Source organism: Crocodylus siamensis, chromosome 6 (genome assembly GCF_052110815.1).
Source record: "Crocodylus siamensis isolate JL-2025a chromosome 6, ASM5211081v1, whole genome shotgun sequence".
Taxonomy (NCBI): Eukaryota; Metazoa; Chordata; order Crocodylia; family Crocodylidae; genus Crocodylus; species Crocodylus siamensis.
The window spans coordinates 7554546-7567135 of NC_143400.1; the positions used below are offsets into that span (position 1 = coordinate 7554546).

General features: G+C 48.7%; 3 protein-coding genes and 1 long non-coding RNA gene across 4 annotated transcripts in view; 1 reads left to right on the forward strand and 3 right to left on the reverse strand.

The window, feature by feature from the left end:
• HOXC4 (homeobox C4) overlaps positions 1-12590 on the reverse strand; it is a 69975-nt gene that overhangs the window by 55383 nt on the left and 2002 nt on the right. The window lies entirely within an intron of this gene.
• LOC149860834 (homeobox protein Hox-C6-like) overlaps positions 1-12590 on the reverse strand; it is a 42233-nt gene that overhangs the window by 27642 nt on the left and 2001 nt on the right. The gene's annotated exons all lie outside the window — the stretch shown is intronic.
• On the reverse strand, positions 1365-4583 carry HOXC9 (homeobox C9). Its single transcript, XM_090055996.1, has 2 exons — positions 4022-4583; positions 1365-2083 (listed from the first exon to the last, which is right to left on the reverse strand). The coding sequence occupies exons 1-2, from the start codon at positions 4581-4583 to the stop codon at positions 1839-1841; spliced, it is 807 nt and encodes a 268-aa protein (XP_089912122.1). The 3' UTR covers positions 1365-1838.
• On the forward strand, positions 4744-5041 carry LOC149860838 (uncharacterized). The gene is made up of 2 exons (XR_016443347.1): positions 4744-4835; positions 4959-5041. It is a non-coding gene; the product is annotated as an uncharacterized LOC149860838 (long non-coding RNA).

Here is a 12590-nt window from a genome sequence, read left to right on the forward strand (position 1 = left end):
ACACACACACACAAGCCCTGGCGCAGACAAGTCCATAAGCCAAAGCCCCCTCCACATGCCAAGGGAAGAAATATGAAAGAGCGATATTTTTCTGAGCTCCCCGGGTAATCGCTTCCAGATTTTTGTATTTTGGGAGCGCCTGGTTTGGAGGCGACAAACATCTCCCCCCAGCCTGCTCTGGCTTTCATTAGGAAGATTAAAACAGCGCCCTGCTCGTTTCATTAAAGAAAAGGGACCCGCAACAAGTTTTTTATGATGAAACATCCCCCGGCTGCTCGTTTTTTATCCAGCCCCTTCCAGCTCTCGGGGATATCAGCCATTGAGTGTCTTTGGGCAGCGCCTTCTCCTGCTTTTGAGCCAGGGAAATCGCCACGAGCCACCATCCAGCCTGAACCCCCCCAGCCCCTTCTCTACGCCTCTGCTTGCCTTTGCAAACCACCGCTGCTGGGGACAGGGGGGTGGAAAACAAGGGAGACTTTTAACCCCCAAATTCACCGCCTCGTGCACATCCCCTTCCCCTCTCCTGACTCTTCTCATAACCCATTATTTTTTACAGTCCTCTCCCATCCTCTGCATTGTCCTTTGCCAGGCAAGAAAGAGCCTGTGTGTTGCAGGAGCTCCACAAACCCCTCTCCAAGTCCCGGCAGTTGCAATACAGGCGGTTGTCAAACAGAGCAATGTTGCACACTTCCCCGGCATACATATTTAATCTTTTACATATACTTCGATTGCCTGGGGTCATAAATTAGCACAATTAATTATCCCAAACTAAAAATTTATGGCACGGATAACCCTTACCTAAACGCATTTTATGATGATACTACTAAATATAAAATGTTGTGAGCGGAAGCCAGGCTCTTTTTTTTCCTCCCCTTCCCCCCCCTCGCCTCCATCCCTTCTTCATTCGCTTTCTTCAAGACGGTGGATTTGCACACACAGCCATATACACACACGGACACCCTCCATTTCAACAGGCTGCGATTTCTTATCAGAGCTAAAATTCCCTGGCACGATTTTGCAAGGGCTTTCAAACAGGAGGAGGAAGCACACAGGCACCCGTGCACGTTGGTAGCTGCTATGTTTAAAAAAAGGACACCTACAGGAAGGGGGGATTTTTTTTAGCATTTCTTTGCTCTTTTTTTTTTCTTTCTTTTTTTTTTTTTTGTGATGTTAGGTATATATTTACATAAAGCTGCTCAACTATAGCAAAACGGAACAATATTACAGAACGGTGAGACAGGAAGAAAATACACAAATAAGTACACCAAAAAACGTCCAAACACTATGACAGAACATTATGGAGTGATCTCCCCCCCCCACCCCGCCCCACCCCAACCCCTCTCTTTTCTTTTTTTTTCTTTTCTCTCTTTTTCCTCTCCCCCTCTTTTTTTTGTACAAAATATGCACTCACAAACTCAAGAAATTAAAAAATAAAACACTGGAGAAGTTTTAAGTTACGGAATAAAATACTAAATTAAAAAAAATTCAAGTACTTTTTTTTTTTGCTTGTTTTCTCAAAAAAGAAAAAACCGAACCAAAAAAACCAAAACAAAACAAAAAAACAACCCCAAAAAACAAACCCCCAAACTAAAAACGACCTCTGGTTTTATTACTGAGCTGCATCTTTATAAAAGCAGGGTGCGTCCGACGGGTTTTGCTGTGTTTGCCTACTTCTAAACACTCATCAGCACATTCAAAGTCAGAAACATTTCGGACCACAGAAACAGCTTTTTTCTTCTTTCTTTCTTTCTTTCTCTCTTGCTTCCTTGCTTGCTTTCTTGCTTGCTTTCTCTCGCGCTCACCCTCGTTTCTCTTGCACTTACTGGACTCTGCCAACTTTATTGCTGTTCCTTATCGGTTTTCTCTTTATTCATTTTCTTCATTTTCATTCTCCTGTTTTGAAACCAGATTTTGACTTGGCGTTCAGTGAGGTTGAGGACCCTGGCTACTTCGTATCTCCGGTCTCGCGTGAGGTACATATTGAATAAAAACTCTTTTTCCAGTTCCAGGGTCTGATATTTTGTGTAGGGGCATCTTTTCTTCCTTGTGGAGCGTGCATGAATCCAATTGGCGACGGGGTTGCCTGGGAAAGAAGATAGAGAGAAAAAATTTCCCCCCAAAATATATATTTATATATATCCTGATTTTCTACAGCTGCCTTCCTCACTTCCCCCCCACCCACTCCAGCGCCCAGTCCTTGCCTCCCATCCCCTTCCCCCCAAAGAAACCTGTTTAATTAGGGAATATTAGCTAAATATCTCCAAGTGACCTTCAGAAGAGTTTAAGATGTTTATTTTGGAGGGACCATTTCCTCTCCTTTCGCTGTTGCTTGCACATAAAAGTTTCAGTAAATAAAACTCTAGCAATGGGCTTAAAATAATAATGATCCACATGAGCTCTGGTAGGAGTAATCTAAGAACATAGTCATAAAAAGTCAAAATTCCCACCATTTCACAGGCCCATAAACTCTCTTTACAACCCATGCCTCCTGGAGAAGTCGACCAGCTCTGCAACGCCTGGTTTATTTTTTTTAATATCTTGAGGATGACACAGGATAAACTGACTGGCTCCCTGAAACAGTTTTCAAGCCTCAAAAAATCCTCTCCTCCTTCCTGCTGCCCCCAGCCCCACTTTGTTAGACCTGGAACCGTGACAAAAGTGTGTGAGCTTTCAAACGATATCTTTAATCGCCCTCCCCACCTCCCTTTTTAAAAAGAGCTTCTCCCCAGCAAAGGGGAATATGCTCCCAGGTTCAGCTGCGTGTTGGAGCCCAGCTCTGCCTAACAGAAGTAGCTCTGCTGATTTCTATCTCGAGATGCATCGATACAGCTGGGATTGGACCCACACGCACCACACAGGCTCCTAATTTATAAATCAACATTTGATCGGATTGTTAGGCCAGAAGGCTTAATAAACACATGGCATGCTTATGTATGTGTGTGTGCGTGTGTGTATGTGTGAGTGTGTGTGCCTGGATCTGGGCAGCCCCACAGCCACGCTCACATAGATGCGTGTGGAGGGGGGGGTCTCTTCCAGGTGCCCCCCAAGAAGGGGGGTCCCCCATATAAGTGGGGTTCCCGGACTTGTGCCTTCCCTGAGCTGCTCGTGTTCTCAGAAGCAACTGCCTGTGCTTCAGGGACACACGTGCAATTTGAACTGAGCGTTTTATAGTGTGGAAAAAAATGCTTACATTTGTCATGGGGTAAGAGGCATCTCCTTCCACTAATTCCCTGCTATGTTCAAGGTTTCCTTGAACATCCCCCCCCCCGGTCCCCTCCTTTCTCCCTGAGACTAAAGAAGATGTTTCTCCAAGTGGATGGTCCAGTGTCCTGCCTAAAGATGCTCTTTATTTATCCCTATAGACTCTCCCCTGCCTTCCTTCTTACAGCTCCTCACCCTCCTGCCTCAGCCTTTGCTGGGGACAGCCTGCCCTTCCATGGCTCCCCATGTGTTGGAGGCTTGTCAGGGATCCTTCCCTGAATGGCTTGTATATTTAGACAGATCTCTAATTTTCCTCCCTTTGCACAGAGCTCTGTTTATTCTGGGATCTTCCCTCTCCCCACACACCCACACCAGGCAACCAGCTCCCAGCCAGAAGGGAGCTGAGCCCAACTCCTTTTGCTGGTGGGAAGTGGGAATATCTGCAAGCCAAAGAGCTTGGTTGGGGTTTTTTTTTTGCTTCTTTTTTTTTTTTTTTTTTTTGGTGGAAGGGGCCGGGGAAAGGGAGTGGGGGGGGGGATATTTTATCAAAGAAACCAACAGCTTCCCCCCTTCTCCTGTTAGAAAATAACCCAAACGCTCACGGCTCGGTCTTAGCTTCTCCTAGAGGGCTTTCTTTCTTTCTTTCTTTCTTTCTTTTTCCTTTATATTTTTCTTTTCTTGGATTTTATTTTTAAACCCAGCTCTTCCTGGAGCCTCGCAGATTTAGGGGCCGGCGCTCTAAAGTAATTTCATTTTATTGAGTACTGTACTCGAGGCTATAATGCCTGCCCGGTTGTAAACAAGAATGACTTCAACTTACTAGGGTCTAATTCGTTCTTTTCTTCTTTGTGTTTGCTGGAGGCGATGGCTTCGGACTCCGGGGATGGAATTGTCTGCGGTGCTCTGTCTCTCAGGTCACCCGGGGATCCGTACATATAATCCGGATAACCTCGCCCGTCCATCGGGCCACATTCCGCCCTCCGGCCGGGGAAAGCGTCCGGCTTGAGTCCGTAATGCCTGCTGCTGGGTGGGAAGCCTGGGAAAGACACAGCGCCGGAGATGGGCTCTAGCCAAGTGCGCATATACCTGGTGTCAGCCCCTATGTGCGGCTGGTGCGTATACGGATGGTACACCACGGACGACTGAGAGTGCACGGGAGCCCAGGAAGTAGTGAACACGGCCGGCTTAGGGGCGAAACTGCAGGACGGAAAGTCGGCACAGTCCGGTACCAATCCCGAAGGTCTGGCGGCCGCGGGGTGCGAGCCCGTGGCGGGGAACCTGGACGCCAGGAGCTCGTCGTTGTCATGACTTATCAAGGAATCTACATAATAGTTGCTTATGGGGCCCGACGCGGACATCCTTCCCCCCTCTTTTACATTCATAAGATTATTGTATGAACTGTATGTGTACTTTTTATCTGCTCATAGAACAATCAGGGCAGGTAATTATTTTTTCAGCCGTTCCCAGCCGGCCATTGGCTCCCCGCGCTCACGTGATTGTATTTACCCAAAAATATCGCGCGGATCAATCCGCAGGTCTTTTTTTAATAGCGCCTCGGCGACCTGGCTTTTCGCGAAACTCTCCAAATCGGGCAGATATGGGGAGGCAGGCGGCTGGCATGTCATTAGGCGAAGGTGGCTTTCCCCCGGGGGCTGGGGAGGGGGGGCTCCAGCTGAGCAGCCGGGAAGGTGGGGAGGGTAAGGTAACCCGGGAACTATTTCTTGACGTAATTTGTCTCTGTCTTTTTGCTTCTGCAGCTTGTAGTCTAGGATGGATACAGTCCCCGGAATATCAGTAAAAAGACATCGCTGGGAAGTCTAGGAGAGTTCAGCCTCGACCACCCCCCCCCTAAAAAAAAAGCCTCCCTCTCCCCTTAAAAAAGAAGTGGCTCTTTTGTCATCACATCTAGCGCTAATCACCAGCTGGCCACATGCACATGTAATTTTTTTTTTTAACATAAGTATCCGCTGGAGGAGAGGGAGTAAAAAAGCAAGGAATAAAGCAAAGCAGGGATTCCCCCTTTAAACCATGAATGGGAAATAATCACCCCCCCCACACACACACACACCCACCACCCAAAATAAAAATGACTCTCGGCGTTAGCAGTGAAAGGGCTACATTATTCGGCGACTAGCCGTGGGATGTTTTTATGTCCTTCAATAAAATTTTTACGAGGATCATTTGATTGTTCATAAATGTGTCGTTCATTAAATAAAACTGTAAGCCCAAGTTTCAGCTCTCAAGGCGTCGCTGGGAAGGAGGAAGCTTTGGCATGTTAAGAGCAAGCAACAATGTGGCTCGTACTTGAAGGGGGGATGCTTTTTTTTTTAAAAAAAAAATAGATATGCACTGAAACTTTTAAAAAACAACAACAAATCGATGGAAGAAGTTGGCTGAATTTTAAAAAACAAAGCCAAACCCCAACCCCAACAAACAACACTTCATGTCCTGGCTGCATTAGGAAAGAAATAACCTCTTTCGGAGAGAAAAGCAGGTAGATAAATAGCTCCCGCCCATCGGATGGATGGAGTTAAGACGATTTCTCTGGAAGAAGAGGGGAAAATTAGGAGTAGCAGAAATCACGTCTGATTTTCCTAAACTGTTTTTCCCAAAGGTGGACGGTCTGGTGCTCTCAAGGACGGGGCATCACTTCAGGATTTCAGGGCAGCTGCGCAGAGCTGAGGGTCCAAACTGGGGAGGAGAGGGAGGTTACGGTGGTTTCTTCTGGGGGGGGGGGGCTCCTGTGTCCCTTAGAGAGGCATTATGACATTATAGACAGTGTGTGCAAGTCTCAGGAAACAAGCCCAAGACAGGGATGGATTCATTTCTTGTTCTTCTCCATTTTTTCTCTGATTAAGTTCCGCAGACAGGACCCAGCAGAGAAAAGGACCTACATGCACACCGAGGACTTTATACACGACGTTATTCAGAAAGCCCCCCAGCCCCAGACCCTAGAAAGTTGCAGCCCATTTCTTAGACAGACTTGCACCTTAATTCACCTTAAGAATCAGGCACCAGGAGCTGCTGCTACAAAAAAAAATGTGTTTTGTGCTACAAAAGGGGGCCCTGGCAATAGAAAGGGAGGGGGCTCATGTGTTCCAGGAGCCCCAAAGTGGAGAGGAGGAAAGTCATCATCTCGCCCAAATCCCTGAGAATTTATTCTGCTCTCGCCTGAAGTCCTATGTTTTATGTGAGCCTTTAAAGGGAAATAGTCCTATAGGAGTAGCACGTCCCTTTGGCCTTTATTGAGATCAATTTATCTGTCAATCACAAGACTCCAAATGATGGCTATTTTTATCATCATTCTTTATCTATTCCCAATCCCCCCCGTTGTTTTTTTTTCCTTAAGAAAAAAAGCAAAATGCTTAGTCTCCAGGGTGGTTGATATGCTGTGATATTAAAACGTGGAGGCGACAAGGAACTTGGCTTTGTTGCAGGGGTGCATTATATTTAAAAGAAACCTTGCAAAAGGACGGTGGTCTGCAGACAGATGCAGAAAGGGGATCAGCCAGGGCAGAGAAAGAGAGAGAAAATGGGGGGGGGGGGAGGGGGGAGAGGTGGTAGGGGAAAGCCACCAGAAGTGAGAAGACATGAAATGTTTAAGGAGCAGCGATTATCAAACCAACAGGGTTTTTAAGGAAAAGGCAGTCCGGGTAACCTTAACGTGAGCAGACAAGGTCACTAAGGTAGCCCTGATGGTGCATTTTTGTGTTACACAAAGGGAAACAAGAAGCTGGCAAAAGCTGTCTTGCATTTACAAGGCAACCTTCCTCACGTAGAAGTATTCACCCCCCATCTTGCTACTGGATTTATTATCCCCCCCCCCCAAAAAAAAACCCGCAGTGTTTGCAATACAAGCGTCTTTAATTCAAGGGACAGCCTGCCTCTGAGAAACAGCCCAGGCAAAACAGAGGCAGCTCATCTCAGAACAAAACCTGAAGGTGGTTTAATGAATATGATCAGAAACCGATAGCTGTGCCCTGGCAGAGCATAATCCTGAGCCCACGTCCGGCCCCTGTTTCCTCCCTCTTGGTACAGGGATGCTAACCCCTCTCCAGACGGATAAACGTAAAGTTGCAGGGATAAAGTCGAGTCCAGACATGAGAAATAACTCCCCCCCTGCAATAATCTTCAGAGCAAAGTTCCCAGCCAGGAGCGCATGGGGCAATTACAATATGCCCGGAGTTTGCGAGGAGACGCTTGTCAACATTTCGCTCAGTAGCTTCCTCACTTGCTTTTAAGGGCGATTACCTATTATCTTCCTTCCCCTCCCATTTCCCCCTGGCTTCTGCAAGCCAAATAAAATCAAATAAGAAAACCCCAAACGCTTTGCCTTTAACCAAAGCAACACACCGCTGGGAAATTAAAACACCCCCCCATCCGCGCCCGCCCCAACAAAGTAAAACCCAGGACTTGCACAGATATTTTTTTTTAAAAAGGCTAGCTTCCTTACTGAAGGAAAATCAGGGAAGCTGTTTATTTATATATGTATTTATTTGGGAAGTGCCCTGAGAAGCTGAAATCTCACACCTTTTTGGAGCCAGCTGCTTTCCAGTTCACTGGGCTCATTTCCCCCCCCCCCCCCCCACTTCTTCGCAGGCTGAACTGCTGAGGCTGTGCAGGAGCTGGAAATCTCAGCTCTCCTCTGGCTGCTTTGCCCATGGTCACAGGCTTTGGGTCCCTGCTGATGTGTCTTTGCCTTGCTTCCCCTTGGCTAGCCCGCCCCATGCTTTTTCAAGGAAAAAGAAATGAACGCAGAAAGAAAAAGAAAGAAAAAGGTGGTGGTGGTGGTTGGGGTGGGGGCTGATCACCAAGTCCCCTGTGTGGCTCTGCTCAGCTCCGAGAGGCTGCGCTGGCAGTTCAAAACACTTGGAGAAGTTTAGGGCTGGAAAACTCGAGTTTGGGCAATTCCAACCTGGCAGAAGGCTGGGGGAGGGGGGGAGGGGGGAAACCTCCCCAAGTGGGAGCTCCAGGCCTGGAGAGCACCAGCCAGCCCCCGCACAGGGGCTGCAGAGCAGCTGCTGGGATTGGCACCCTGAAGCTGGGGAAGAAGCGAGGCTGCTCCCTGCAGCCACCGCCCGAGCAGCGCCCGGCTCCCGCCGCCCGGAGCCGCCGCCCGCGCTCGCCGGGCCCTTGGGAGCGGCAGACACCTCGCCACCCTTGACAGGCAGACAAGCCCCGCGTCCAAACACGCATTGCCCGCGCTCCCGCCGTTCAATTAACACTGTCAAGTTCGGATTAAAAACAACAACAAAAAAAGACCCGGGTTTGGGGGTCGGGGGGTTTGTCCCCCCCCCTTCCCCGCAGCCCCGCACGCCCCCCGGCTCGGGGGAGAAGTCCGGCTCGGGGGCTGCGGGTCGTCTTGGCTTTCGGAGCAAAACGAAAGCAACCTTGCAGGCATCGCCCCTCGCTTTCATTTGAATCCCTGAGCAGCAGGAAGGCTCCCAGCTCCCCCCTCCGATCCTGTACCTTGCTCCGTCTCTTTGTCCTCCTTTCCTCCTTTCCTCCCTTTCTCTCCCCTCCCCAAATTCTTCCTCTCTTCCCTTTGTTCCTTCTCCACCCGCTCAGCCACCCTTTCCCCTTATGAAAATAGCACACAATGGAGTTGGGGGGGTTTCTTTTTGGTGGTGTCTGAATCCGCAGCAGCCGTGGGACGACTGCCCTCAGCCTCTCCAGCCTTGCAAACGCGCTGCTTGCTTGCTTGCTTTTTTCTTTTTTTCTTTTTTTTCCTTTCTTTCTTTCTTTCTTTCTTTCTTTTTTTTTTTTTTTACCTCTGAAGGGCTGTTTCCAGCCTCTTCGGAAAAGAAAAGAAAATACAATAAAACACAAAGCGAAGAAAGAGCAATTCCACGAAAATAAAATAGCCCATCACGTCCTATAACCACGCGATTGATGGATGGATTCCTCTCGCCACCGCCACCAAATTTCTTTGGCTACTTGAAGATCAGATTTCTCCAGGTCGCTTTTTTTTTTTTTTTTTAACTTTAAAGTTATTGTGCAGAAAGTACCCCCCAAACAGCACAGGGGAGCTGGACCTGACCTGCAGCTCCCCTGGACTTGCTGTTGCAGTGGGGAGAGCTCGGAGTGGGGCGGGGGGGAGGCAGAAAAGACACAAAGTTAGTTGCAAATCGCACTGAAGCAGTTGTTTACCTGCGTGTGTGTGCATGCGTGTGCATGTGCATGTGTGTGAGTGTGCATGTGTGTGTGTTTCCCCCCTTCAACTCCGTCTGTTGCTAAGAATTGTGTCTGCTGTTATGCCTTCCAAATTCCAGACTCTTTACTGGTCGGAGGGTAAGAGACAATAAATTCCGAGGTGCTATTAAAACCCAGGACCCATTTCTTTCATGGGGGTTATGGTGCATTTTTCCCCCCCAAAAAAGGGGGGAAAAAGAAAGCAGAAGAAAAAAAAAAGAAAAGAAAAGAAAAAAACCCCAAGGTTTCATCAGGAAAAAAAATCTCTTTCCCTTGCAAAAATGTTCACTGAGAAGCCCGTCTAAAAGCAATACAGCTGCTCGAAATGCTCCTCTCCCGTGCATATTGGGTTATCTCGGTTTGGGGTGTGATATGAAGTACAAGTCAACAGAGGAGGGGAAAGAAGAAGGAGAGTGGGGGGGGGAATAGATTTGCAAAAGAAGTGAATTAGCTGGAGAGCAAGAAAACAAGCCTGGACCTACAGAGTCAACGTGTACACTGCCTGGAGAAACATATTTCTATACTTCTGCCTCTGCATTTATTATCCCTGTGTCAGACAGCCTGTAATTAGCATAGATAAGTACGGATCCAAGCTGCAAGTTGTGTCTGCCGTGCAAATGCCATTGTTTGGGGGGCTGCCCACTTGCACAGCAGCCCCCGCACAGGCGACCCCAAGGTGTTGGAGGGACCGACCCCGGACAACACTTGCACGAGCTCCCGAAAGAGAGGGTGTGTGGACGCAGGGGAAGGGGGAGGGGGTTGCAGGTTTGGGAGAGGGATGAGCACGCGAGCTCCGGGCCTTGTTGGAGGATACCTGCCTTGCACACGCCAGCTTCCTCAAATGACTCGGGCTCGGGGCTGCCATCCTGCCCCCGAGGAAAGCCAACACACACGCAGGTCCATGCCCCTCCACGGGGCAGCATGCCCCCTTGCCAAGGTGCCCCGGCTCCCCCCCCCCCGCGACCTGTGCACGCCACAGCCCTCCAAGCCACCTCCAGCCACCGTCCCAGAGCCCGTCGGTTGCGACTGCGGGCCCCTTTGCGGAGCCGGCCTCGATGCATGCGGTTTTGCAAGCACCTCTGGCACTGCACGCCGAGCCCTCAACCCACCTCAAGCGAGGCCAAGCGGGAGCAGCCAAAGGCGGAGAAACCCCAGCCTTTGCACGGCAGCAACATGGAGCCCTTTGAACCACCAGACTCCTTCTCACTTCCACCAGCTCCCTTTTCGTCCCCGCGAGGCATTTGCCAGAGCTTTTCAACACCCCCAGAAGCAGCAAAGAGGACCCGTGCAACACAGGGACACACGTCCAGCCCCACACAAAGCCTCGGGGTTTTAAAATTACACCTGCTGGGGAAAGAGGATTATACGCACATAGGCAAGGGGGGAAGAAAAAAACAAACCCCACGCTGCAATCCGGCACATGGTAATATCGCTAATATTTTACCTTGATCATAACAGCATCGGAAAGTACATGCGCGTCGGGAACAAAGCAAACAATATTATGGGGAAAAAGAGATGAAGGCGAACAGCATGATGTCTTTTTGACTACCCATGTTTTTTACATAAAGAATAAGGCACATATATACAAAATGGTTCAAGTCAATAAATTCTCATCGTCTTCCCCCCCGATCTAATATCATAATTAAAAAACAGTAGGGGACGTTTTAACTTTTATTGCGTTTCTGGAGTTCGGTTGCTAAACATATATTAACTTTAGGCTCCTGTCTCTCGGCGGGGGGGTGTTATTTAGAAATAAAATCAATCTTCATATATACAGAGGAGATATTTCTCTCCCCTTGCCCACGCTGTTAGAAGAAAAAGAGAAAATTTGCGAAGTGTTACCGCCGAGCCAGCGAAATTCCGCGCGCCTCTAATGAATCCTTTAAATCATTCAATTATCACAGCACCAATATTAAATAATTATGGTTAAAAGCAGCAATAATCAACCTTGTCCCTGCTGAAATATTAATTCATAGGATCACAAAGGCGGGTTTATTTTTTTTCCCCCTGCCCTGTCTTTCCTTTTTTTTTTTCTCCTTTCTTTTCTTTTTAACGACTCGCTTATTGCATGTGTTCAACCTTGGAGGATTTGGGAAACAGCCTTCCCCAAGCTAGAGCGCTTTGAACCCAATCCACAGCCATTAAGTCCTTTCCACACTTAAAGGGGGGGGGAAAGATCATATTTAATACAGCAGACAAAGAAAAGCGATACGGTCTAAACCCGCTGGCTTAAGACCCCACATTTATCACTTTGCACTTGTTTTAGGGAAAGGCACGTTCCTCTGATCCGGATTATACTACTGAGACGAAATGTCTCTCCTAAGTACCAAGGGCATTTCTCTTTCTCCCGTCCTGCTCGGGCAGAAAGTTGGTGATTGAACTTTCAAGTCTAAAGGGAGGGGAATGAAGGGGGATCGAAACAGCCCGGTGAAATGGGACTGTATGAGAGGAAAAATAAAGGCACGTCCTTGCCCAGGTTTGAACCTGCTTGGGGAAAACCATGCACATTGCCAGTTTGCCTAGCCGGAAAAGTCCAAGTGTCGTGAAGTGCCAGCAGCCCTGCCTTCTCGCCAGCACCTCAGCCCCACCGTGGGCTCCAGGTTTCTCCCCTTCCACCGCGACGTACCACATCTCAGCACCTCTACCCATCTCCTGCCCTGGTTTGCAAATCTCCCTTGCTGCTTATCCTAATCCCTCCGTGCTCTCCTGTGCAGGAAAATAGCCACCCACCCCCGCACAAACACACCCCTGCACTCTCAGTGTGTGTTCCTAGATGGAAATTATTTTTGGCCGGAAAGGGTGACCTGCCCGGGGAACTTTCGAAACTTTCCCAACACGCTGTTATTTTTGTCGTGGCGGGGAAGGCAAAAGAAAAAAGAAACACCCTGCTCATTTGGGGGTTCCTGCCAAAGAAATATGCTAATCACATCACCCAGTCGTCCGCTTTCTCCTAATCAACAGTTACTTAGCTTTTTATAGGCATCCTTAGTGGGAAGGAAGTCACAAGCCAGGCTGCAGCAGGCGCGGCGCAGACACCGTGCTCCTGGCAGCGGAGCGCACGCCCTGACCATAGCCTGTAACGTGGCCCTTGCATTTGCTACTTTTAGGCAGATACAGCAAAGGCTAAGTTGGAGACCCGCTTGGTGCTTTGTCCTTTCAAGGCACCTTCCAGACACACAATATGCCCCGTTTAATAG

What these genes read in the sequence shown, in the direction of transcription:
- HOXC9 (XM_090055996.1), bottom strand. Translation starts at nt 4,583, where the DNA reads ATGAATGTAAAAGAGGGGGGAAGGATGTCCGCGTCGGGCCCCATAAGC. An exon ending in AAAGAACGAATTAGACCCTA is followed by an intron (nt 2,084 to 4,021) that starts GTAAGTTGAAGT and finishes CTTCTTTCCCAG; the next exon opens with GCAACCCCGTCGCCAATTGG.